This window comes from Phoca vitulina, unplaced genomic scaffold, assembly GCF_004348235.1.
Source record: "Phoca vitulina isolate PV1807 unplaced genomic scaffold, GSC_HSeal_1.0 scaffold1, whole genome shotgun sequence".
Lineage (NCBI taxonomy): Eukaryota > Metazoa > Chordata > Mammalia > Carnivora > Phocidae > Phoca > Phoca vitulina.
In genome coordinates, this window is record NW_022589704.1 from 61,142,587 (window position 1) to 61,170,157 (window position 27,571).

General features: G+C 41.9%; 1 protein-coding gene across 1 annotated transcript in view; it reads right to left on the reverse strand.

The window, feature by feature from the left end:
• The window catches only part of MYO3B (myosin IIIB), a 390,474-nt gene that overhangs the window by 341,758 nt on the left and 21,145 nt on the right, over positions 1-27,571 (reverse strand). Inside the window, exon 7 of the mRNA XM_032401018.1 lies at positions 13,717-13,862. Coding sequence (XP_032256909.1) covers positions 13,717-13,862 — 146 coding nt within the window. The remainder of the gene's footprint in view (positions 1-13,716; positions 13,863-27,571) is intronic.

Sequence of the window (27,571 nt, forward strand, 5' to 3'; positions counted from 1 at the left end):
ATCTTTTAAAGCCACTGGTCTGCTTTGTGAAGATCTATTTAGCTGAAACTTGATGGCATTTGCCATATAATCACTTAACAAGGCACTTTTTACTTCAGTGCTTTCTAGGACTCTAAAATTGAACCCACAAGTGGGACCTCCTCAGCCCCTTGATGAAACTCCCTCATGATTCATCTACAGACCAACCAGACAAAACCATCCAATGCTTAGATTGAGTGAACACACTAGTGTTGAACTTCATACGTAGTAAGAGGAAAGCATAATTTGTTCCTTGTTTTTTTAGATAAGAAATAAATAGAAGTCCTAGTATTTTCTCTCTGCACCCTGGTGGATTGCTTTGTATCCTCCCATGTTGGAGACCACTGGAACAGTCAGTATCTCTCCTTTATTCCTCTTCTCCCTCAAGTGTTTGTTGACACAAACGAGTATATAAGAAACCGATGAGGCCAAAAGGGTGAGGTCTGGGGCAGGAGAAGTGTGGAAGAAAGTGGAGGAAGTGGTATGGGTTTGTTTCCTCTCTGGCTCCTTGGACTGACGAAAAGAATGAGGACAAAAATAGAAGGAACTGCTTTTCTGGAGGGATTTGATGCTACTCTGATAAGAGAGGAGGGTCAGAAGCTGACCAAAATGGGGAGGCTCTGGGTACAAGTAGAGTTGCTCAGGGACCCAACTGACAGAGTGTGGCTCAGAGCTGAGGAAAGGGCTTACTTCCCTTCTTCTGAGTAGAACACAGTGCTTTGGCATCCTGAAACTGGAAGCTATGAGAGTGATCAGAACCAGCAGCCCCACAAGCAGGGGTGTTCTGATGGTGACTAAGTGGACAACATACAAGGGCAAAGAAGAGCCAGATGGGAAAGAAAGAAGAGGGCAGAGGCCACATAATGATGGTAGCTCAAAATGGCTGTGGGCACAAATGGAGCACATCCTTGAGGATTTCTAACAATTTCTGGGCAATACTTTGGGGGGTACTGTAGGCAGAATAATGGACCCCAAAGATGTCCATGTCCTAATCCCTTGAATCTGTAAATATGTTCGGTTATATGGCAAGGGAGAATTAAGGTTGCAGATGGAATTACAGTTGCTAATCACCTGACCTTAAGGTAGAAAGACTACTGGGGATTACCTGGTTGGGACCAGCATAATCACCAGTATCCTTAAATCAGGAATAGGGAGGCAGAAGAATGAGTGAGTGTCAGATTGATGAAATGTGAGAAAGACTTGACCAGCCACTGCTGACTTTGATGATGGAGGAAGGAGACATGAGCCAAGGATGTGAGCAGCCTCTAGAGGCTGGACTAGGCAAGAAAATGGATTTTCCCCTAGACCCTCCAGAATGGAAGTCAGCTCTGATGACTCCTGGATTTTAGCCCAGTGAGATCCAGATCAGACCCCTGACTTTCAAAACTATAAGATAATAAATTTGTGTCGTTTTAAGACATCAAGTTTGTGATAATTTGTTATAGTAGCGATAGGAAGTTAGCACAGGGGATGTGCAGCTCAGGTCTTGCTATTTTGGAGTTGAGCCTAAGGACATTAGAAACACATAAATATAAAGCAATATTATCATGCAGGTGCTGAATGGGTTCCAGAAATTTCCAAATTAGCCAGGATCCCTGTGAATTGGTGGTAAACACCTACCTCCTCAGCCCTTTAGGTACTATCCCCTCACTCTTCTGGAAGGAAGAAGGAAAGAAAAGGATACTTTCATCAGAGCTAGGTATGGACTGCAGGGTAAGGTCAGCCAGAAGAGGCTATACCTATCAAGACTGATGAGTAATGTAGCATGCATGCAGGAGCTTCCAGCCCAAGGGAAAGAGGGGGAGGAGGGATCAGCAGTCTGACTCCTGATTTCAGCTCAAATCATTATCTCAGGGTCATGAGATTAAGTCCCACAACGGGCTCCATGCTGGGCATGGAGCCTGCTTAAGATTCTCTCCCCCATCCCATGCTGGCGCTCTCTCTCTCTCTATTAAAAAAAAAGAAAGAAAGAAAGAAAAATGAAAAAAGAATACAAAACTAAAATAAGTGGGAGCTGAGGGTTCAGATACAGAAGAAGCAATAAGGTGGCAGGGCCCAAGAGGAACCCCCCTACCCCACCCCATGTGCCTCGCTATTCCCTGAACTGGCCACATGTTTCTGTAAAGCTAAAGAGCAAACCCTGGGTGAGGCCTGGTGGAGATCAACGCCCATATCTCATGCCAGTATGAAGCATAATCCTGAGATGCTCACCTGCCCTCTGTGCAAGCATGAAGGCCCTTCAAGACATGAGAAGCAGATGGTACTGCTCCATGGATCATACTCCACAGTGCCTGGCCTTGCCCAGGTGGACACCTGGATTTTCTGGGAAACTTCCCAGCACCTGTCTCAGATAGGCCACCACAACTACTTCTGAATGCCCAAGTATTACTTGTACAACACAGTCCCCTTTGTTCTGAGATGGCAGACTGACAGTTAAGAACCATCTCATTTCATTCCACACTCCATTCCAGAAGTACTGAGTCTGGGGGAGAACTCAGAGAAAAAACTGCAGAGCTCTCTTTCCACACTGAACACTGTGGAAGGAAGGGAGTCTTCCCTGCCCAGGCAGGTCTGGATGAGGAAAGGAGTTCTTGGCTCAGTGGTCTAGAACAAGGGAGAAGAGGAACCTTTCATATACCCACTTCCTATCTAGAATGCATACAGATGCTGAATGGGTCCTGCTAGGCCCCTTATGTAAGTATGTCTTGATTCCTACAGAAATGCCACCTGGGGTTGATGGGGTGGCAGGCTGGCCAATCTAACCCTTCCCTACCCCCAGGACTCTCCCTACCCCCAGGACCACCTCCCTTCCACCTCCAACTCCCCATCTTTAATCATGCCCTTGGCAGCGCTCCAGGAGCAAAAGACTCAAAACTACATAAAGTCACTGTATTTGTTTCCTAGGGCTATCCGTACAAAATACCACAAACGAGATGGCTTAAAACAATAGAAATTCATTCCCTCAGAATTTCAGAGGCTGGAAGTCCAAAATCAAAGTGTTAGCGTAGCCATACTCCCTCTGAAGCCTCTCGGAGAGGCTCCCTCCTTGCCCCTCCAGCTTCTGGTGGCCTAGGCACTCCTCAGCTTGTGGCAGCGCTGCTGTCTTCCGTGTCTCTGTCCTCATCCATCTCTGTGTATGTGTCCATGTCTAAATGTCCCTCTTCGTTTAAGGATGCCAGTCCTGTTAGATGAAGGGCCCACTCTGCTCCAGTATGACCTCATTCTAACTTAATTAATTATATCTGCAGTAACCCTATTTTCCAAATAAGGTCATATTCTGAGGTACTGGAGGGTCAGGACTTCAAGGTACCTTTTTGGGGGGGACACACCACAATTCAGTCCAAAGCAGTCATGGTTGACTATTCTGCAAGAATTCTCTTTTCTACTTTTACATTCTTCATAATGTGCAATACAGTCTCATCTGTATCATCTGTCATTTCTCAATTCTCAACCACAGAGTGGGGATGGAAAAGGCAGGAACCAGACTTCCCAGCAGAGATTATAGCTTTGAAATATAGATAAACAAACAACAGTCTAATGGTTATTTCTGGGCAGGGTTTTTCTCAACCCTGGTTGCACCTTAGAATCATCTGGGGAGGGGCACCTGGCTGGCTCAGTTGATGGAGCATGCGGTTCTTGATCTGTATTGTGAGTTCGAGCCCCATATTAGGTTAAAATGTTAAAAAAAAATTAATCTGAGAATCATCTGGGGAAACTTTGAAATATAAAACAATATGCATGTTATTACAAATATGTATCTGTTAATTATATATTTATATAAATGCTGCTCTTAAACCCAGATCAATTACACTGGAATCTCTGGAGGGTGGTATCCAGGAGCTGGTATTGTTTAAAGCTCCCAGGGGATTCTAACCTATAGCTAAAACTGAGGAACCCTGTCCTGGGTGAGACTCTGCTGTAGGGAACTGCTATAGAGACCACCCCTACAGTTGGGTGACTACTCACATTCCTCTGTATTGAGCCCCTTCAGAATGTAGGGAGGAAACTGAAGAAAATATATAGGAGCAGTTATCTGAGTGTAAAACATTCTGCTTAAGGGTGGTGCCATTTCTGCCCCTCTGAAGGGTGAAATGACAGACTAGTGACAGAGCAGGACCAGAAACAGCACCCAAGTGTCCATCCCAGCTTGAAATGCCAGCTTCAGGCCCATTAGACTCTGCCTGGGTAGGACTCTCTTGTAACAGTTTGAGTGTGGTACCCAGAATGAAGCCATCATTCCAAAGGGGCTTTTGACTGGGACAGAGCCAATGTGGGGGTAGGGGTGGTATTTGTTTTGACTATTAAACCTTATGTTAACCATGCAGTTAACTGATTTGACTCCTATTGGACTTACAGTCACAATCAAATTCATTTTTCCCCTGTGGGTTATGAAGCCATGGCTGTCAGCCGGTAAAGCTTACCAGAGTTTCTGAGTTGTTTGTTAGAAATCCCCATTGTTCTTGACAACTGAGATCTTTTGGGGTTCCAAGTCTGTCATCCAACATACCAGCTACCCTTCCATGAATGTGACCTATAGGCTACCAATGTCCTCCAACTCATTACAAATTTTAAAACATTCAACAGGCAGGGTGGTCAGCAGAACCCTGCCCAAGGCCTCTAGGACTTCCTTTGCCAGGTTGACACTGACACCATTATTGAGCATTCCTTAATACAATCTTTCTTGGGTATGATCCATCACTACCACCATTCTCTAGCCTATGTTTCTCCATCGTGGCCACAAAGGTATCACAACAGATTTTACCTAAAGGCAAAATTACAAATATATTATGTCTAAAACACTCTCCATTTTGTACCAGTGTTGCCAAACAAGGACTTTAATCTGACATGTCCTACTTTTAGTGAACCCATGCTAATTCCTAGTGATCACAACTTTTTCTCCTAAGAATTCACAAACTATTCAAGGAAAAGAAAAAAAAATCTTAGTAATTAGTCCATAATGAAAGTCAAGCTCACCAGGTAGTAATTTGCAGATTCTGCCTTCTTCCCTTTTTTGAAGAATTGTAGCACATCCTCCCCTTTCCACTCCTTGAACACTGTTCCTGTTCTGCAGAATTCTTCCAAGATCACTGACAGTGGGTTAGCAGTCTTACCTGTATATTCTCTCAGGACCTGGGCTATCACTCCTCCCCGCCAAGAAACCTGAACTCATCTGAAACAACTAAGTGCTCTCCTTACAATTCCCTTGACTGGCTTGGGTTTCTATCTCCAGTTGCCAATGTTTTTAGCCATTCCAGGCTGGGCTAAAAAAAAGTCATTCTCTTTGGTGGAAAAAAATGGGAGCAAAATGGAGCCCAATCTAGACTCAGTGCTACCTACAACTCCTACTCCTGTCCTTTTACCTGGGGACAAGAAATATCCAGAACCTGGGCGAAGTTTGTACTTATCAAGGGAGCTAAAGGGGCCCTACTGGGGGAGGCAGCCAAACCCCATCACACAACTCATCCACCAAGCACAAAGCCACCACAAAGATGGAACTGATAGGAAAGGAAAAGCACTGTGGCCTCAGCATCTCCATTCATTGTAGACACACTGGGAGTAGAGACAAGGCCAGCTCTGCTTCCCAATGGGCAGTTCCTGTCATCACATTCACGGGTGTGTATGGGGGCAAGGGGAGAGTCCATATCTCTTAGGAGTGTGTCTATTAACAAAGGAGTTGTGACAATGGATATTCATGGCAGAGTCCTTCAGACAGGTGCAGTAGAAGTAGTAAGGATTTACTGAAAATCAGTCTTCATTCTCTCTCAATTCCCCATACAATCATCAATCACTTAGTTAAACTTTCAAATGACTGATCTCAGGGTGGCTCTTTTGAATAGAAGTTTTCAATTCTTAAGCTACAAGGGAAAGCAAATTCCTTACATACAACTATATCCTTGGGATTTTTTCTTTGGGAGCACCCAGCAAAAATCAAATGATTACTATGAACTGTTCTGAGCATTTTACATTGATTAACTGCTCCCAAAAATTCTATGAAGCTGATAGTATTCACATCTCCATTTTATCAAGGAGGAAGCTGAAGCACAGAGACATTAAGTAACTTGGTCAAGTTCATACAGCTTGAAGGTGGTAAAGCTGGTATTTGAACCCACATAGAATAACTGTAGAACACTTATCTATGGTAAACTGATTGTAAAAATGGGCCAATTTTCTACCCCTTCCTGCTTGGAACCCTGTCACCAATGTGAGAACAGCCCTGGCTAGCCTAGTAGAGGATGAGGAACCTCATGAAGCAGAGCCTAGTTGTCCTAGCCAAGGCCATCCTAGACCAGCCAGCCCCCAGTGAAATCCCCAGCTAACCACAGATGCATGAGTAAGCCCAGCCAAGATCCACAGAACCACCCTGAGACCTGACAGACTCATGAGAAATAATAAATGATTACTGCTTTAAGCAACTAAGTTTGGGGGTGGTTTGTTACATACCAGTAAATAACTGATACACCAATGCTTGACCAATACTCTACATTTTCTTTCTGATGACACTGGCTTCATCTGACTCTAAGATTCTCCTGGAAAGGACAGCTTCTGCTGTGAAAAGCCTTCCTCCAGACTACTCCCTTCCCTCTTCACCCTTGTGTTGCCCTGCCCTACCACTATGACATCCTATCAAGGCAGTTTATAAATATTCCTCACCTTTAGTCCCTAGCTTTTTCTGGAATCAAGAGGAAACTAGGGTACTTCAAAACTTTCGGTACTATTTTGAGCTCTGTTTCCTTGTCTACCCTCTTTTCCCATCTCACCATCATTTAGGAGCTAAGCTGGAATTAGCCAAAGTGGTGCCAAAATAATGAAATCAAGAGTAATGAGGGAGAAAGCATGGATAGTGCTGTAAATCAACACCTCTCATTCTCGGGCCTTTCCCTTCTCTCAGGATAGGCTTCTTACTCAACATGGATAGGGACCAGCAGTCCCTGAAGGCACACTTCTGCTTTGCCACCTGATCCCCAAATGAAACCTTGTAGAGCTGAACTCTCCCCTGCCTGCCAGGATTCAGGGGGGCAGCAAGGTGCACCTCCACAGGAACTAACAGCCCCAGCTGCTCAACTTAAATTAAAAAAGAGTTTGGAAACATGTTCCACAGAGTGGAAGCCTTCTGGGGCATTTCTTCCAGCTGCCTCCAGCTACTGTGTTCCCAAGGAAATGGACAGGAGACTCCAGGGGAGAAGGGGCACCCCTAAGGCATCCTGAGGGATAGGGACCACAATCCACTGAAAACAGGACTAGAAATCTCCCAAAGAAAAAGACTCATAAAAGACGACTGTTTTTCCACTGGATTATTTCAGAACTTTTTTTTCTGTTAGGCACTCAATAAATACTAAATGATGCTAATTCTTCTAGCTTTTCTTGCTTTATGAGTGAAGCCGAGATTGTGAGAGTTCGTTGCTCAAAAGGCCAATAGCTAAGTGACCTGGGTTGGTGAAGAGAAACCAAATTTTCCCGGGGCAAATCTAGCCTTACTGTGCCATTAAACACCCACCCTCCTCACTCATTACACTTCAACAACAATAGTTTAGTTTTAATTTCTTTTCCTTATATTTCACAGCCCTAAGGGAAAATGTCCTGTGACAATTCTGTAATAGTAAGACAATTACTGGTGACTCAGGGCTCCCTGCTGCCTCTGCATCCTCTTGCAGCTGAGGAGCAGGCTTCCCACGTAGGAACAATTTGGCTTTGAATTAGTAAAGTCAGATTAAAAAGAATCTTTACCTTTAAAAATGATAGAAATTCAGATGAAATTTGATGAAAATTCAGCTCAAGGACTCTGTTTCAGAACAAGAGTCAATTGTAGGCACTGGGTCCCTGAGGAAACCTTTCAATTAAACTCACAAATATTTCAACTGGGAATTTACCTCTTCTGAGCCCACCACCCACATCATCCAGGAACCCTAAGAGTATCCTTTTTGATTTCTCCTCCTTATTCCTCTTTTTTTGCTATCCAACTTCTGCCTTTTTTACCTTTGACAATGAATAGGAGAGAATAAGTAAAACTGTTCTTCTTGAGAGAAAAACAAATAAACCCTGCCTTGTAACTCAAGCACTCAACCAGAGCCTAATTCAGAGTGAACAGTTAGAGATGTCCTAGGTTAGAGGACATAGGAATCCCCAAATTCCCAGCAGATTGTGTTCCAAAACACTTTTGTGAATGGGTAGTTTAGAGCTTAGACAGATTTTTTCCCATAAGCATAAAGTTCTAGGGATAGGTTAAGTCCTCAGACTCAACCGTAAAACTCTACTTGGCCACAAGAGTCTAATAATGCACCCAAAGTGAAAACTTTAGGTGTTACATTGCCTCCTCCTAAACAATCTTTTAAAATAGTTTCCATGAGAGAATGCATGAGAGGCGATGCCAGAAACAGATTTCCACTTACCCCAAAACCAAAATGAGCTCTTCCTACTTAAAAAAAATAAGAGGAAGGTGAAGGGGGAGGAGATTCTGGCTATACCAGAAGTAGCCCTGATGCGGCAGGTGCAGGTTTTCCAAGGAGGGTAGGATGGCACAGGAACTTCTGGGTCCCAATAATGATAACCTGAAATGCCTCTCTTTTACATAACATATGTTCTGCAATTCTTTAGTTCAAACACTTGTCTTAAGTGTTTCAAATTAGGAACTAGAAGGCAGTTACTTAAAAGAGAGTTTGGAGAAGGAAGGGATTTTTGGTTTGGGGGTCATAAATCAATCAATGAGCCAAGGAAGACCTATGTTCACCTGTGATGACACTCTTGATTTCTGTTCTTCAATTTCATGGCTGACACAATCATTGATGTTAATAAAATTCTAACTTTCAGGTTTATAGTAGCAGTTTAAATTGGGAGCAGGAAGAACAATGCTGGATTATAAGCTTCTTAAAGACTAGGATGTCCCATTTATTTCTGTATACTCCAGTCCCCTTAGTGCTTAACTCATAATTCATCGATAAATAAATATAACTTAAGAGGGGCTTTAACTTTTCAATGTACAGTTGACCCTTGAACAACATGAGCTTGAACTGAGTGGGTCTATTTACAGGCAGATTTTTTTTTCAGTGAACACAGTAGACTGCTATAAATGTACTTTCTCTTCCTTATGATTTTCTTAATAACATTTTCTCTTGCTTACTTTATTGAAAGAATACAGTATATAATACATATAACATACAAAATATGTGTTAACTGACTGTTTATGTTATCTGTCAGGCTTCTGGTCAACAATAGGCTATTAGTAGTTCTGTTTTGGGAGACTCAAAAGTTAAATACAGATTTTCAACCACAGAGGGCTGGCGCCACTGCTGTCCAAGGATCGACTGTAGTCGCAAACATGTGGGCTTTGGAGTCAAAGTTCTCAGATTCAAACCATTTTCCTCCATGGGTGCATAATCAGGGACTTTCTCCCTGGGCTTCCAGTTTTCTCCTCCGGAAAAAAAAGGGTGATGATGGTATCTACCTCAACAGGGTCACTGTAGGGATTGATGCGTTTATATTTGTGAAACACGTAGCACTGCGCCTGCCACATAGCTAGCACTCAACAAATCTAAGCTATTATTATTTTTCCATCATCATTTAGCTAGCTATCCTAGATTCTGCCCCAAATTAGTTTCTCAGGGAATTTAGAAAACATGAAAGTTGATGGTATAGTAGGTTGAACTGTGGCCCCCAGAAGATTGTCCACTTGGGACCTGAGAATATGACCTTATTTGAGATAAGGGTCTTTTGCAGATATAATTAAGACAAGGGTCTTGAGATGAGATCATTCTGGATTAGGATGGGTTTTTATAAACCAATAACAAGTGTCTTTCTGGGACATGACAGAAAAGAAGACAAGGAGAGACAAAGAAGAAAGCCACATGAAAATGCAGACAGAGATTGGGATTATGCTGCCACAAACCAAGGAATATCAGAAGTAACCAGAACTTGGAAAGGGCAAGGAAGGATTCTCCTCTAGAGCCTTGAGAAGGAGCATGGCTCTGCCAACATTTTGATTTTGGACCTCTGGTCTCTAGAACTGTAAGAGAATACGTTTATGTTGTTTTAAGCCACCAAGTTTGTGGTAATTTGTTGTGGCAGCCTTAGGAAAATAATGTACAGTTTGGGTACAGTTTGGAACAACCTAAATTTGGTGATGAAAACAAGCCTAAACATGAACTGGTAATTATCATGAGTTCTCCTTTCTTCAGCATACTCCAGGGAACCTTCTCTTTAGGAAGGGAAAATCACCAGCTTCAGGGACTGGAATGTTCGGGCCATTCTGTCCCATCCACTCCCAGCCAAAGACATTTCGGCTAGGAATCTTGAAAACATTCTGCATTTTCCACAAGGAATGAAGTGGAAGTACTCGATAAGTGGTAAGACAGTGGACAGAGTCAGCCTCTATCTGGCCCCAAAGAAATGGGCAGGCAACACAGCTCTTAGTGCTTGTCCAATAAACACACTCACACTGGTCCCCACTGCCTTTCTGACTCCTGTCTAAGGAGGTCAAAGAGGTCATTAGCCAAAGATTCCAAGCTAAGGAAAGATACCTGGTTGCCAAGAGAGCAACATAATTGTATTTTTTCTCCTAACTCTATGGGTTGTTGCAATTCATATTATGAAACAGATCTCCTTTTAAATGAAAAAAATATCCAGGTCATCTGCGAGATCCTTCTAAGCCTTTGAAATTTTAAAGGAGTCCTCAGGAGAAAGTCATCAGAGAGATGTCAAATCCACTGATGCCCAGAGAAATGGTTTTCATTCTTTGCCTCTCTTCTAACTGCTAGAGAAAAATAGCAGCAGACAGAGCAGCGACCGTCAGGGAGGGGTGACTTTTTTTGGAGCAAAGGCGTTAGACAAGATGACACATGCTGACAGGTTCAGCAAATAGTGGATGCTGTCACAATCAGCAGATAACTTCTGTGTGTTTGTGATGTAGGAAAGACTGCGAGTCACGCAGTATTTCAAAGACAGGTCACGATTACTCCATGTGTCATCTTCTAACGTGAAGGTCAAAAGAAAGGGGGAGGTGCTCCAAAAGAGATGGAGGAAGAGCAAGGAGACCTGTGTGCGAGCAAATCAACCACATCCAGGCAGGTCTCACTTCATATTTCCTGACAGTGTCCAGGGAACCTACGTAATTATCTGCTTTGTTGACATCTGAGGCTCTCACCTCACATGTAACTAGCACTTCATTAATTCCTAAGTCCTTTGTAACTTGTGAAAGTCACGTCTTCCCTGACTCAGTAAAGGGTTTCTTTTCTTCCCTTATTTTGGTAATTTACTCAATTTATTTCCAGTAAAGAAGGCTGTAAAGGGAAGAAGCAAGTGAGGAAAGGCAAAGGAGGAAGCCACATATGGTGTTCTGGACCCCAGAATATTCTGAAATGGACCTCATTGCTTAACTGAAGGGAATTCCAGAACACCTAAAACACTCATAACCAAAGGGGGGGAGGGAATCAGAAGCCAAATGTCTTCAAAGGATTTTTGTCATTACTTGTCATTTTCTTTTCTCCATCAGGGAAGAAAATGCTGAGAGAATGAGAGAGAGAGAGAACCCCATGAAACACGGAGGTAAATAATCTGAGTGCCTATTTAAAATATGTAAATGCTTCATTTTTCCACTCTCCATCAAAGAGCTTTTCTGAGGAAATGTACATTTTTAGCACTCAAAATTAAAATAGTACACATACCTGCTTGGTCAATCCACAATACTTCATAAGAGAACTGCATGATTCTAATTGACAGGGTAATTTTTAAGTAAATTACTTGATGAGTATAAAAAGCTATGCAGTATATGCAATTATGCTACATTTTAATTTTTAAACCTCTATCCTTCCTGCCCAGGAATGTCAAGTTGGCTGTTAGGATTGGGACAACGGCAAGTGTTCAGCACATAGAATCACACCAAGGATCTGCTGACTGATTATTGTTGACATTACCTAGTCCAATCTGATTCATCACTTGGGCAGGAACCAAGAGATGGTAAAAGGGCAGGAGGTTACATTACGAGGAGAAAAAGTTTCAACCTATGTTAGGATAAGAATCCTTGTTGCCCTAAGATCTTTTTCTAGCAATTGTCCTGTTCCTGGGGTTCACCCTGTCTGGAAGCAGGCAGTGTGGGGCTTGGTTATTTGTGTTTCAGATCTGGAAGCTTCTCCCAAGATGGAAGAAGTGAGGTGCAGAGATTACTAGAGACCAGAGACTTGGCTAGGCACAGAAGCAAGCTCAGAGGAGTCACTGAAGACGAAGTCTATTTAAACACGCGCACGCGTGCACACACACACACACACCCCTTCTAAGCTGCCTCACATTTACACCCTATGAAATTTTTGAAGGGGTGGTCTGTACACAAACATATACTTAAAAAACAGAAAGAAAAAAATATGCCCAAATAGATGATTTCTTATCAAAAGTACATATATCTTGCTAATCAGAAGCCACACCTTAATTCTGATCTTTGGGAAATTATGTGGTCCCAGTAAACAAATGATGAAAAGTAAATGATTTGTAAAAAATCAAAGCACACACACAAATCATCCCAGACACCATTTCTCATTTTCTGACATATTACTGAATACAATACTGTTTTTGGTCCTGCATTCTTACATTGTTTTGAATGATCACCAGACTATTAATTTTAAAAGTCAGTCACTTTGTCTGTTCTTCTAATTGCCTGGACATGTTTTTATACTTTGGAAAAAGCAAAAAGACCAACCCTGACTTGGGTGGGAATCATTTTTGGAATAATGGTGGGTGGTTGTTCACATCTAGATTAGGTATAAAACGATAACATTATGATGATGAACAACACAGAGCCTCATCTGCATATAAATAGACCTAATCAGAAATGCAAATTGCAATCAGGAGAAATTTTAAAGGCTGTGTGATTGTGCAGATAAGGAAAGGTTAACACTTGCATTGTTAAAGTAGTTAAACGGCTGCAGCTCTGCTCCGGCTTGGAGCCGCCCAGAGTCTTCCTTTGAATGAGAAATGTGGAGGGTATAAACCTCTTAATTTGCAACCTGGCCAGGACCGAGCTCCCTGATTGCTTCGTTTTCGGTAACTAGAGGCTTAAGCAGCCAAACAGCAGCCCGATTCCGATGAAAGACAAACAACCAAACCTCTTGTACAAACCCCTAATGAAGACATACAATAGAAAATATACTGGCATTTAAATGCCCTCCAAACAGACCTCTTTCAGCACAATGTCCCATTGAGATGGAAATCAGGGGACGGAGAGAAGGTCTTATAACTGATTCACTTTTCTGATATTTTTTTAGTGCTGCTCTGAGTGGATATGAAAATATAATACACAGTTTTTCATCCCCAAATTTTCCTGAATACCCGAGAAAGAGTCAAACAAACAAAATGATCAGATGTGATTATATAATTAAAAAGAAAACACCAGTATTTAGACAGATTACTTAATCCAAAACTGCATTTTTAGTCCTCTTGTGCAAAGCACAATAAACAAGTATCTCAGAAAAATCAGAGTACTGAAAATATATGCAATGGTTACAACACGGTCCTATTTTTCCTCGGGATACGCTGTCTTTCAGGAACATCCATCCTCTTTCCTCCTCGACTTCCCCTATTTTCCCCCAAAAGAAATACATTTTACAACCAGGTTTTCTCAGGTTTGGCCAGAAATTGTTTACGAACTATTTATTATCCCTCTTAACCAACCTCTTTGACAAAGAACTAATGAGCCAAGAGCGCCATCTTGTGTCCTACCTTGGAATCTTAAAAAGCGTTTTCACAGGATGCATGTCAAAGAGGGGAGGGTCTCCATCCCCCAGTTCAATAGCTGTGATCCCCAAGGACCAGACGTCACACCGAGCGTCATAGGAAGAGTCATACTGCTGCTCACAAGCAATGACCTATCAGACAAAAGCAAAACACATCAACCCCACTGCCACCTCAGATGTCCTAAAAGACCCTTGGACCATCTTAGCCCCCTCTTAGTTCCCTTGGTTACAATGATACTGAATTCCAGTGATAGTAAGGTATGTGTTATCTAGACCTTATTTGTGTGTGACTGATTTATCATCTGGGTGTTCATTAACTTTTTAAAATGTGTCCTTTCAGTACAATAAACATACATTGAACCCTCTAGGTACCAAGCGCAGTGCAAGGGGAGACACAAGGGTGCATACCTCACTGAGCTCGCTCTGACATCCCTTAAGGAAAGGCTTTGTCTGCATCCTTCACCTCATTACCAGCTGCTGAATTCAACAGCAAGGAACAGTTGCTTGCAAAGATGTTTGTTTCCTGCACAAAATCCCCAGGAGTGTGGCCAATTGAGCAGAAAGATGTTTGAAGACTGGAAGACTGATGTGGTTAACATAAAATAGGAACCATTCCCTTCCATCCCTTTTTTCTAAGAACATCTGCCCCCTCCACCAACCCCAACAACTGGTTTGTATTTCAGTAGCAGCTGCTTCTTCCGTTACTGGCTTGACTGGGTACAAGGGCAGCAGAACTAGAAAATGCCCCCGGGTTTTTCCCTGGTTTGGGGAACATGGAACCCTGTGGGGAAATCTCTTTCCATCAACTTTTTGAGTCAGGAAAAGCCCCTCCACTCAGACTTGTGGCTATCACAGTGGGGCTGGAAGAAGGTTGGGGTAGACCAGAGAATGTGGAGGAACCAGGTGTCCCTATTTGACCTGAAATCGGCCTCCTCAACCAAGGATGACCCTTGGCTACAGGCAGGTAGGAAACTTTGTACTGCTCCAAACAGCCTATGAGGTAGACAAGCGACATCCCTGAAGAGCACTGGGGGGCCAGAGTGACAGGCCTGCCTGCCCTGATACGCCACCAGAAGGCATTTGGCTTTGATTCTGAGTAAGATGGGTCAACTGGCCATGAAGAGCAGAGTGACAGATTTGGCTTACCTGTTAGCAGAATCACTCTGGCTGGTGTGCTGAGGATACATTAAAATGGGACATGAGTAGAAGAAGCAAAACCAGTTTAAAATGCTACTACAAGAATACAAACTGCAGACAGTGAGAAATAATCAGACTGATTATGTAATTTTGAAGGCAGAGCCAACTAGATTTGCTGACTGGAGCTTATGAGAAAGAGGAGTTGAAGACGAGTCCACAGTTTTTGACTGAGCAATTCCAGAATGAACTGGTATTTGATGAGATGGGGAAAACAGGAGGAGAAATAGCTTTGGGTTGAAAGGCAGGAGCTCCATTTAGGTAGGACATGTTAAGTCTGAGATGCCGGTGAGAATTCCAGATGGAGTTCATTTTAGCCAGGTGAGTCTTGTACCTGACTAATGACCTGGAGAATAAACGTGTGTTGTTTTAAGCCTCACATGTGCAATACTATAGTTTGCAGTGACAGAAAACTATTATATCTCCTCTTGGCCAGACCCACTTAATTGGACTTGCAATGACAAATATGCCTACCATCTTGCCTGAGACCTGGTGCTTTTGCTCCTATAACTGCCCTCTACCCTTATCTTCTGGTTTCTGAACTGAAGTATGCCTTTTCATATTCCTACATCCCTGGCCTGATACCAGCCCCATTTTCTGAATAGACTAACCTGCCATAGAATATCCTGCCATTTTAACACGTGATTTTCAAACGTGCATTCAAACTAAAGTTCAAATAATTCCAACTTCAGAAGCAGAAGCTATTTCATAGCCCCCAAAGACCTCCCTTTCATACCCCAAGCAGGTGAGAAACACTGCTATTTTTAAAGATCTCCAAAGAAGGCTATTCAACAGCTTCCCTTTCAGAAATGACATTTCTAAACATGTGGAACAAACATAACTTTAGACCTATCAATCAGCAAATAGTTCACCATTCTTACACGTTCCTATGAGGGAAAGAAAGTAAGACTCTGTCCTTCTCCAACAAAAGCTACGGCCAATTAAAATTTGAAGTGAGCCTATAATAAGTAAATAACAAACCATGTCCACTCTAAATGTCCTAAGACAATGTGTACTAGCATATCCAATAAAGGATATGGGCTCCAAATGCTTGGGATATTAGAGGGAGACCATGCCAGGGGAAGCAAGACAACAGAAAGTCTCTAGTGCCCAAAGTCCACACCTTCTGGGAAGAAATTCAAATCAACTTCTAGCCATCTTGGATGGGACACAGAAGGCAATTCCAAGAACCCATCCAAATGTGGGAATGGAGATATCCTAATGTTTCGCAAGTGCAGTCATAAAGTATTCAAAACATTTATCTGGTTTCAACTTCTCTTTACAGACCTTATCTTCAGTTCTGTCTGACTAATAGAAAAGTTTCTCTTGGCCAAATTCTCCTCCCAAAACTTTGTAATTCGACAAAGAACTTCTTTAAGATCAGCTTTCCAAACAAGTTTACAGAAAATTTTGCTACTAAAATAATTCACAAATAATTACTGAGTACCCATGAGTCAGGCATGGTACGAGGTCCTAGGGAGAGAAAGCTAAATTCACTCTGAATTTAATCTTCATAATCTTCTATGAGGTAGGTGCTATCATCACTTTGCATAGGTGTGGAAACTAAAGCATAGCGCAGTTAAATAGCTTACCCGTGGCCCATAGCTAGTCATTGTAAGGGTCAGAATTTGAAACCAGGCAGAGACAAGTAAACAAATCATTATAATATGGCAAGTGTTCTACACAATAAAGGTTATGTTCAAAGAATGGCTGAATTATCAGCTTCTGCCCTCATATTTTGAATAAATTTAACCAGGTTTCTTGAGATTTTTGTCACTTAAACTCCCATCCCCTCAGAAGAAGTCTCTTTCAGGACCGATCTTTCACAGAAGTAAAAGACCCTTTATGTGGGCTACATGTGTGATGGGATTCATAGACGCACCCTAAGAGGATGCATCACAACTGAGGTCAACACATCCTGGATTCCTTATCTATCCAAGACCAAAATCTACAACTATTTCTTTTTTTTTATTAACATATAATGTATTATTTGTTTCAGGGGTACAGTTCTATGATTCAACAGTCTTGCACACTTCACAGCGCTCACCATAGCACATACCCTCCCCAATGTCTATCACCCAGCCACCCCATCCCTCCCACCCCCCACCACTCCAGCAACCCTCCGTTTGTTTCCTGAGATAGAGTCTCTTATGGTTTGTCTCCCTCTCTGGTTTCATCTTGTTTCATTTTTCCCTCCCTTCCCCTATGATACTCTGTCTTGTTTCTCAAATTCCTCATATCAGTGAGATCATACAATACTTGTCTTTCTCTGATTGACTTATTTCACTTAGCATAATACCCTCTAGTTCCATCCACGTTGTCGCAAATGGCAAGGTTTCAATTTTTTGATGGCTGCATAATATTCCATTGAATATATATATCACATCTTCTTTATCCACTCATCTGTTGATGGACATCATGGCTCTTTCCATAGTTTGGCTATTGTGGACATTGCTGCTGAAGGTACCCCTTCAGATCACTACATTTGTATCTTTGGGGTAAATACCCAGTAGTGCAATTGCTGGGTCATAGGGCAGCTCTATTTTCAACTTTTTGAGGAACCTCCATACTGTTTTCCAGAGTGGCTGCACCAGCTTGCATTCCCACCAACAGTGTAAGAGGGTTCCCCTTTCTCCACATCCTCGCCAACATCTGTCGTTTCCTGACTTGTTAATTTTAGCCATTCTGACTGGTGTGAGGTGGTATCGCATTATGGTTTTGATTTGTATTTCCCTGATGCTGAGTGATATTGAGCACTTTTTCATGTGTCTGTTGGCCACTTGGATGTCTTCTTTGCAGAAATGTCTGTTCATGTCTTCTGCCCATTTCTTGATTGGGTTATTTGTTCTTTGGGTGTTGAGTTTGGTAAGCTCTTTATAGATTTTGGATACTAGCCCTTTATCTGATATGTCATTTGCATCTACAACTATTTCTTAAGGAGAAGTAATCCCATTCTTCTTAGCACAGTATTCTCTTTATTTCAAGGTAAAATAAAGCTGAGTTAAGAATGCTTAGATGGTCTATTGGTCTTTGGTTCTCTTGCCCCGAGGAGAAGGCAACCTTTCAAACAGCTCTCTGAATCAGATGTTCTGGTACTCTCCTAAGAAAAGGAGACTGGCAATGGCAAATAAGCATACTGTGCTGAGACCAAGTTTCCCAGGTTCTGTAAGTCATGTTAAAGGGGTAGAGAGAGACAGGGTGAGATGGCATGGACTCAGGCCCAGGACCCCAAACACCTCATTGTCTCATACCTCTCCACCTCACCTCACTACCACCACACCAAGGAGGAGACATGCCCAAGGCAAGTGTATACACTCCTTGACCTCAAGCCTTTGCTTCAATCACAGGAGTATAAATGATGTTGGTGGCAGTGGAATAGGGAGGACAGAGTAGGCGTAAGAGAGAGCTCAAGGGAAGACCTGCAGGACTTAATATGGAGATGGATTTAATATGGCAGGTTAGGGAAAGGGACACACCCAGGAAGACTGACTTTTTGATCCTGGGTGATCAGGAGAATGATGGTGCCATCAGGGATGTCAGGAGGAGAAGTCAGTTTGGCAGGCAGTATGACAAGTTCAAACTGGGTCTGAATTCTACCCCTCACCAGATGTAGAAAAATCGCTTGTACTCTTGGGAGCTCACTTTTTTTTCACATGTAAATGCAATAACAAAAGCAAAATTCTATTAAGATCAGAAGCAGAATATATACTAAAGGGTAACGATAAAATACATGTTTTCAGTGACTACATTAAGTTTTATATTACAGTAAATATATCTTACATTTCAGAACTCTATAGGTTTAAATCTTCCTATTGTTAGTTGCCAACACAACTCGTCAAAATTTGTAGTTTTAATACACAGTTATAAATACCAGAAGCAGATACCAGGTTGTTTATCATGAACTCTAACAAATTTGTGTATCTACCTTAATCAAGTGTTGTGAATTGAAAACCTGCTAATAAATGTCAATTTTATAAAGTATGGATTCTCCAAAGTTGATTTTAAGTCCCACAGCATGTTGGAGGTTGATATGAAGAGATGTGCCTTCTGGAATATTCCATGAGACGTGTATGGACCGTTACAAAATGTTTAGTGTACCTGGCAAAGGCTAAGAGCATAGCATTAAATGAGTCAAAACAGAGATAGGGTCCTAGTGCAGTAATTGCTAGTGGCCTAATGGCTCCAAGATTAAAATATTCTCTGAGTCTCAATGAGTTTCCAAGGTATATAAAGCCCTACATACTTCTGCATAGACGCCTTTAACAATCCTCAAGTCTCTGGCATATCAGTGAGTGTTTATACTGTTTCTGAGTTTTAATAAATAGTTTTATCCACTTGGTGTTAATCTACTATTAACCTCATCATTTTTTTTTTTTATGTTTTAAAGGGGCCAGAGCCTTGATGATCTCACCAAAGTTACCCCTGAAGTAAACCTAAGTAACCCAGGGTAAGGATTATGTCTTATCTTTCTTCCCTCCCTGTCCACATCAATTTGTGGCACACTTCAGAGAAGTTGTGTTGAAAAATCTTCAGATTGGAATCAGAAAGTCTGAACTCCATTATTTACCAGCTGAGTGCCTTTGAGCAAGTCCCTTGAAAACTCTGAGCTGAGGCTTCTTTAGGTATAGGGCTCTCACTTTCTACATCTATAAAACGGAAAGGTGGGAATGAATGATCTCTGCTATCCCTTCCAGCTCTTATACTCTTATGGCTTTACACTTTCCAAATAAGTGATTTTGGGGTTGATCTCAGAGAGGATAACCTCTCCATGCAAATTAGCTAGAGCGAACAGATTATTCTGGGGTGTGAACCGGAAGGCTGGAACCTTAGAGATTTTATTGCCAATATTTTGTAAAAGGTCTTAAGGTCTATGAAAAGATGCTGGTTGCTGTGATAATGCCTCTGTTAGGGAAGATGAGCTTCAACGACAGAGCACTTGTTTGGATGCTGGTTAATGGAGCATGTCCGGGTTCCTACCTTGAAATGCGAACTTATGGCTTTTCTGGTACACTTAGACTACACTGCTGCTTATTTTAGGAAGAGGAAACACACTAATGCTTGGATTACTGGCAATATCTATGTGTTAGCAGCCACAGTGCCCAATGGCAATAGCTATTTTACCCGGAGGTGGGCTTGAGCCTCCCAAATGTCAGTCATTACCACCTTGGCTGCCAAAAACTTTTCTTTCTGGAAGGGCATGAGAACAAGAAATAAGTGTTCACTAACCGTTTAGCTCTACTGGTCTTTGGAGCAAAGGCTAGCGGTCAACCCTCTTTGTTAGGGCAGTTCTCCTTAGCCTTCTTCAGGCTAACGAATTCCAAAGTTCCAGACTCTCTAAATCTGCCTTGTCATTCCTTCCAGCCCCACAGAGGGAGCACCTCCTCCGCTCTCATGAAGGAGTTCAGGGGGTAAAACTGCACCCACAACTTGATAACACAACTGCTTTGACACATATCATCTCCTGGTCCACTGTTGGGCATGGTCGGCTGATTTCTGTTGAGGACGGGTGACCCTTTCCTCAGTTACCAGGGGAATGGCAGAGAAAAAACCACTTAGTAGCTCTTGGATTGTAGAAAAAGTTTGTAGCTCTGGCTGGTGAAAGAAAATCCCAGAGCCAGGCATTTTCATTTTGGTTTTGCCATTCCCTTACTGGATTACTTTAGCAAATGACCTAATCTCCCTGCATCTCTTCTTCCCATGCAAACCAAGCAACCCCTTTCTCTGGGCCTTGTCTGATTCACTGATTATGAAAATGCTGGTTACCCAGCTTTTTCTGTGGTATCAAAAGTTAATTGTAGATATCATTGCATCACTGATATATGGGTAATATCTATTTTGTTTACTTCTTTAACCCTTTTTGCATTTTCTAAATTGTCTAGAGGGACCATGAATTATTTCTATAACAAAAGCAAATGTTGTCTGTTTTTTGTCTTGAAAATGTAAATAGTATTGAAAAGTTTGCCTTAATTTTCAAGGATTTCTTTCGTTCCTCCAGAGTATTTATTTGCTGTTGGGATTTTTCATCAACCAGTTGGAAGGTTAAAAGTAGTGTCAGTCATGAAATGAGGTACCCGTGAGATTACTACAAGAAGAATTAAAGAAATTCCCTTCCCAACAATATCCCTTTCTATTGTAAGCACAAGGCTACAGGGAGTACTTTCACTTTCTTAGGCCATCACCATCCCGTGAAATGCCCCATGATTATAGTTTCCTTTCAGCCTTGACTAAGAGTAGGGCTTGCTGATAAAGCTCTGAAGATAGAGGTAAGATCCACTTTCTATCTCTTGCAAAAAGACGTGGGCTATAGGAACCTGAGGGAACAAAACAGTCTCTCCTCATCTCAAGGTCTTCACTATCTAAAAAGAACACCTGTATTAGATTAGATGTAAAGGGGATAAAAGACAGTAACATATGAGCTCCTGCATTCAGAAAACCTAGATTTCTCCAACAAGATATTTAACTTAAACCATTTATCAAATTATATATCAAAGTGCTGCTGGGCTGAAATCTCTTTCAATAATGTGATTTTAACCAATACTTTCAAGCAAGTAGTATTATAGGAGCACCATCTAACATAAGGAAAAATATTTTTTACTCTTATAAAAAATAGCTTATCAAACTTAAAAAATAATAGATGTTATTCAGACTATCTCATTTTCCCACTAATATTTTAAAATGTCATTAAATATGCAGTTAGGTTTGCCTTATATGTTCTGATTTCTCACCTTAATAGAACTGATTGTGTGATCCAAAATTATAATCAAAGCTCGAGATTAAAATTTCACTCAAGTACACAGGCAAAATGTTATTTCAAGAGCTAAATTCAGCTTTAAAATCGGCAAGGCAAATAGACCTAAAGCTATTAATCCTTGCCTGACCTTGAGCCCAAAAATGCAGTCAACACACTGGCAAATAAGATGGGCTGAGAGGTAGGCAGGCAAATAGGATTCCTAATTTTGCTTATGTAATTTATGCAGCATAATTGGTATATGTTACTGATCTTAAAGATTTCTAAAACAGAACTTCTCTGGAACTGGAAGTTGCAGTTACAAATATTCCAATGGCAAATATTATTCATCAGTTTCACATACAAGCATCTTAAAGTGTTACAAGCTGAGGTACTGAATAAACATATGAAGGCTCTTCCCTTGGGTGAAATATAACTTCAAGGGAGGATACATTTGAGATTTGCTTGAATATTTTTGCAAAGCGGAGGTGGACTAGAAGAACTGAAATTGATAGGGTTGGGTTTTTTGGGGGGGTTCTTTCAGAAAACTCAAGGCTAGACTTGAACCTATATTTTGTATACTGAGAAATTGCCAAAAATGGTTTGTATTATGTTTATGAAATTCAGGAAGTTCTCTAATTAAAATATAATGTTCTATAAGGCTTTTCTCAGGATTGCTAACATTCAACTTATACCTTTAGAGAAATAAAACAAGGTTCAAATTAATGCCTACACAATACCAACTTCCCACCATGGTAGTGGAGGTTAGAGGTGGACTGGTTTTGGGTTTGAGGCCAGCACACAACACTGATTTTTGCACTTAAATTCCCCAAAGCCCCAGGAATGTGTCACTTATTCTTATTTATGTGATAAGCCCCGTACTCAAACTCAGGACCAATATTCACAGAACTCTTTTGTGAAAGGTAAATTAGTGTGCCCACATTTTTCTATGTGCCCCTAGTACTCAAAAGGTTCTGAATCCATGTAAGGACACCGAGAAGACAGCATCTATGAACCAGGAGGCTAGCAGGCCCCACCAGATACTGAAGCTGCTAACACGCTGATTTTGGACTTCCAGCCTTTAGAACTGTGAGAAATAAATGTTGTTTAATTTAAAAAAGAAAAAAGGCTCTAAAGGAGCACATTTGCTTGAAAACCCAAGATAACCCCACTGCCCTCCCCTGCTGCAGCAGCTTTCCCCACTAGAAATGGACGCTAGAAGGGATCTTAGGATTCATTCAACCCCCTTGGAAACTTAAGTCCCAGAGCTGGGGGTGGGGGGTGGGGATGTGACTTGTCCAGAGTTACACAGCTGGTTTGTGGCCATACCAGGAGCAAGCTCCATGGTTCCCCCACTACCCTCCTGAGTGAGGCATCTCCTGGGAATTCTTATTAAACAGGGAATGCTAGGTCATTGCCAAAGAGATTTCATGTACCATAAGCCACAGCCACAGGAACTTCCATTCTGTGAGCATATAAGCACACCCTCCACTTAAGCAGGTGGATTTACTGCCACGTCTCACTTCCTTGCTGCCCCTTCCCTTTACCAGCTAATGCTCCATTTCTACCAGAGTTCAGTTAAGGAAATAATGAGTAGCAGTTATACAGTTCAGTTCATTTTACAGCTTGCTAGGTCAGGTTTAATTACCCCAGTGAAGAAACAGATTCAGAAAGGTTAAGAAACTTGTCCAAAGTCACACAGCTAGTAGGTAACAGAATTGAAGCATGAGCCCACAATAAGAAACTAATGGAGGGGGGTAGTTTTCTCCTCCATAATACATCTGAAAAATAGGAAGGGAAGCAAATCAAATAGAATATCTGAATGCTCCAACGTAGGCATACCTCTTTATTTGCAAGTTGTCTCTGGATTCTATCCTCTCACAGGCTGATATCACCATGCAAACCAGGATGCCCTTGGGAATGTCATACATTCCTACCAGATAGTCATTTCCTTTAACCTTCTAAGACTAAAGAAGGTGTGGAAAAAACCTGGGACATAATACAGCACCACAAATACTAGTCTCCCCACACCCCACCTGCTCCTGCCTCACCCCCACCCCAAGGCTCCTCTGGGATCCCATTCCGAAGGCTGAATACCCTCCTCCCTTTGCTTCCTCCTCCAGCTCAGTGACCATCAGGCAAAAGATCAAATGCAGGGTCTGGCCTAGGCATGAACTCCCTTTCATGGGGCCGAGCCCCTGGGCCCTGGGCAGGCCAGTGGAGGCACTGATGGGAGTATAGCCACCAGGTAACTTGGGACTCAGAGCTCAGGAAGAGCCAAGGCCGGGTCTGACATTCCTTCAGCAAGCACTTCAGCAAACAAGAACAGTTTGGCCCTTCTCACCTCCCCAGAGGGGTGGGAGGACAGCCTGGAAAGCTCCAAATGTTCACAGAGGCCATTATTTTGATACTTCTTGCTCAGCACTGAGTGGGGGATGGTAGGGGTAGAAGGGATATGAGGCTTCTGCTCTGGGCCTCACATGCTTCTGCACATCTGGGAGCTGAAGCCCTCAGAGGGAGTTCTATATTTAGACCCACCAGGAGGAGGGTAATGACATGTCACCACCACCTCCAGGGCCAGCCCCCCACCTCTGCACTAACATATGACACATGACTCAACTTCCCTGCAGAGCTCCAGCTGAGGGGGGACCTCTCAGCTGGAGCTGAGGTTAAAGGCTGGGGCTACACTCAGTCATTACACCCTTGCCCTGGGCCCTTTACCCACCAGGGCCCCAAGTTCCTGGGTTATGCTTCAGAGCCCTTCAAGGCAGAACCACTGTGGGAATGCAGGCAGGGTCAGCCCAGAACAAGGAGGAAGGGAATCCCTGTTTCTTAGAAGCTGACACAGGAGTCTGGAGGGAATCCAGGAACACAAATGGCTACAGAATCTCAGGAATAAATGTCTTGGGGGAAGACACACAGGTCTTCCAGCCACTGATCTGGGTTCTAAACCCCTCACTTGAATCTCCTGAGCAACCAAGGCCTGCATTCCTTACAGTGATATGACTGGCACATGGGATCCCAATACCCAGCCATTTAAAACAAAGTCAGGTAAAAATGGACTCTAATGTTCTCACCATTTTTATCACTTCAACCTTACTGAGAGCTTGGAGAGATCCTGCCTTCATTATCAGAGGAATACTAAAGCCATGGAATATGGGAGCTAGAAGAGGCTTTTTTTCCCTAAAAACTGTAAATGTTCTCTGAAAAATAGAAGGGAGCTTGGAGGCAGAAACTACCCAAGCCAATCTCTTCTTCTTACAGAAGACAGGTTAGGGAGGAGTGAGGTGCAGACACTGTGAGCCACCATTTTTTAAAGTACTTACTATGCCAGGGACTGCACAAAAAATGTTCAGTGTGTCACTTAATTTTGTCCTTTGAAGCTGTTTTTTTTTTTTTCCTTCTCATTTTACCTCTTTTAACTTCTTCCACCTTACTAATCACAAATATTCAGTAACTTGCTTGAGGTCCATGGTTAGGTGGGTAAACAGGTATCTATGATTTGCTCCCAGGTCTGACTCCAAAATGTGTGCTCTTAACTTTTCTACCCAAACTGAAGCCATATTAAAATAACTGAACCACAATCACTTTTTAAAAATGAGTGGCAGAGCTAAAACTAAAATCTAAATCTCCTAAATTCTCTTCTGAAGAACTTTGTCATTTTATTTTTTTGGATCCTTCCCTTGCGTATTAATCACAATGACTTCTAGTGTCATGTTGAATGATTACATTTTCCTCAACATATTAGGAAGGATAATTCTTACCCAAAATAATTTTGAAATTGAGAAGGTTAACATCTTACCTGGTACACTGGTGGTCACAATTAAACCATTTGCGCTAGTATAGTGGTTAAGAAGAAGGATTCTGGAGCTAAATAGGTGGGTTCAAATCCTGGTGACATCATAATACTTTGTCCAAGGACAAGAACAGTATTTTCTGTGACTTACTTAATCTAAAACATTGGACTAGTAATAGCACTGACTTTATGGAGTTATTGTGAGGATTATAAATGAATTCATTCATATAAAGCACTTAGTGCCAAAAGATGTCTACACCCCTATGTTTACTGCAGCATTATTTACAATAGTCAAGATATGAAGCAATACAAGCGTCCATCAATATGTGAATGGATAAAGAAGAATGTGGTCTTTATAGACAATGGAATATCACACAGCCATAAAAAAGAATGAGATCTTGCCAGCTGTGACAACACAGACGGACCTAGGGGGTATTATGCTAACAGAGAGAAAGACAAATACCATATGATTTCACGTACATGTGGAATCTAAAACACAAAACAAAAGAACAAACAAAGCAGAAACAAGACCCTAAATACAGACCACAAACTCGTGGTTGCCAGAGGGGAGAGGGATAGGGCAATGAGCAAAATAGGTGAAGGGGAGTGGGAGGTACAGGCTTCCAGTTATGGAATGAATAAGTCATGGGGATGAAAGGTACAGCATAGGGAATATATAGCCAGTGGTATTTTAATAGCTTTGTATAGTGACAGATGGTAGCTATACTCATGGTAAGGATAGCATAACATATAGAGTTGTTGAATTATTATACTGTACTCCTGAAATTAAAGTAACAATGTGTGTCAACTATATTTCAATAAAAAAATAAGTAATAAAAAATCATTTCCTAAAAAAAATAAAAAATAATGCACTTAGTACCTGGCACATAGTAAGCACTCAACAAATGCTAACTCTTATTTGGGGACCAAATCCATTAGCTAGAGCTTAGGAAGCAAAATGGTAATAATGACAATAATATTTCAGTTCTGTAGTGTTTTATGGCTTTCTGAGCCCTTCAACACAAAATATCTCATTCGTCATCTCTAGTCCTGGCAGTGTCAAAGGAAATAGCATTATTGTGTCATTTAGCTAGGAAAGGCATAATTAATGAAGGCAAGAGTGGTGCAAAAAGCCTGTGATATTTCTGCATTGGTGTAAGCTTGTTGTTATGGCAACCGTCCCCTGTCAACGACCCTTTTTCAGGCAGAGAGAGACCCAGTTTTGGAGCTGTCACAGCACATCTGTTTCTCTGCTCAACTGATTAGCTCTTGTTTGCAACAATGAGCAGATGGAAGTAAAAACAAAAAAAAAATTTTTTTTTTTCTAAAAAGAAGCAAATGTTTACTTCATCCATAAGTCTGCTTTCTAATACAGAAACAGATCTTTAGCTGTTTTAAGAAGATGCCGAGTAAACTGGATCCTTAATATATGGGCCACTTCTCTCCCTGGTAGGACTGCAAATTGTAGTCAACTATAAATTACAGGTGACAGGTCCTTCATGTATGTCTTTTAAAATGATGTGTCTCATGCTCTAGTTTCAGAGTATTCTTCTACTACATCTCTGTGTGTCTTTGTTGTATGAGCTCATACAACAAAGTGGGTTGGGAAACCTGAATTCTGGGACCGAGACTGCTCTGAACTAGCACAGAGAATGGCCTCTCCCTGCCTTAGTTTCTTCATCTGTCAAATGGGACTTGCATGCCCATGCTCTGAAAGGCCAAACAGTTCTGGTACTTACTAGGTATGTGGATTTGGGCATGACCTCTCCTATACATTTCTTTGAGCCTCACTTTCCTCAGTGGTAAAATGGAGAAAATAGCACCTACTACAGAGAGCTGTTGAAATGAAATGATGTGTTAAATACCCCTAACCTAGTTCCTGATACATTAATGTGTCCTCAAGCAAGTGAAAGTCCCCTTCCCACTATACACTTGCTTATTAGCAGGTACAATATTCAAACTATCTGACACTCAGCTGGCTCATGGCACTGGAGCTGGTCCTTGTGGTCCCTTGCTTGACAGATATTACCTATAGTGGGTGAACCATTAGGAGATCTGGGGTGTCCGAAGGAAAGAGACAGGCACCTCTGGTGGCCGAGGAGCACTCAAGGGGCTCTGGAGGCC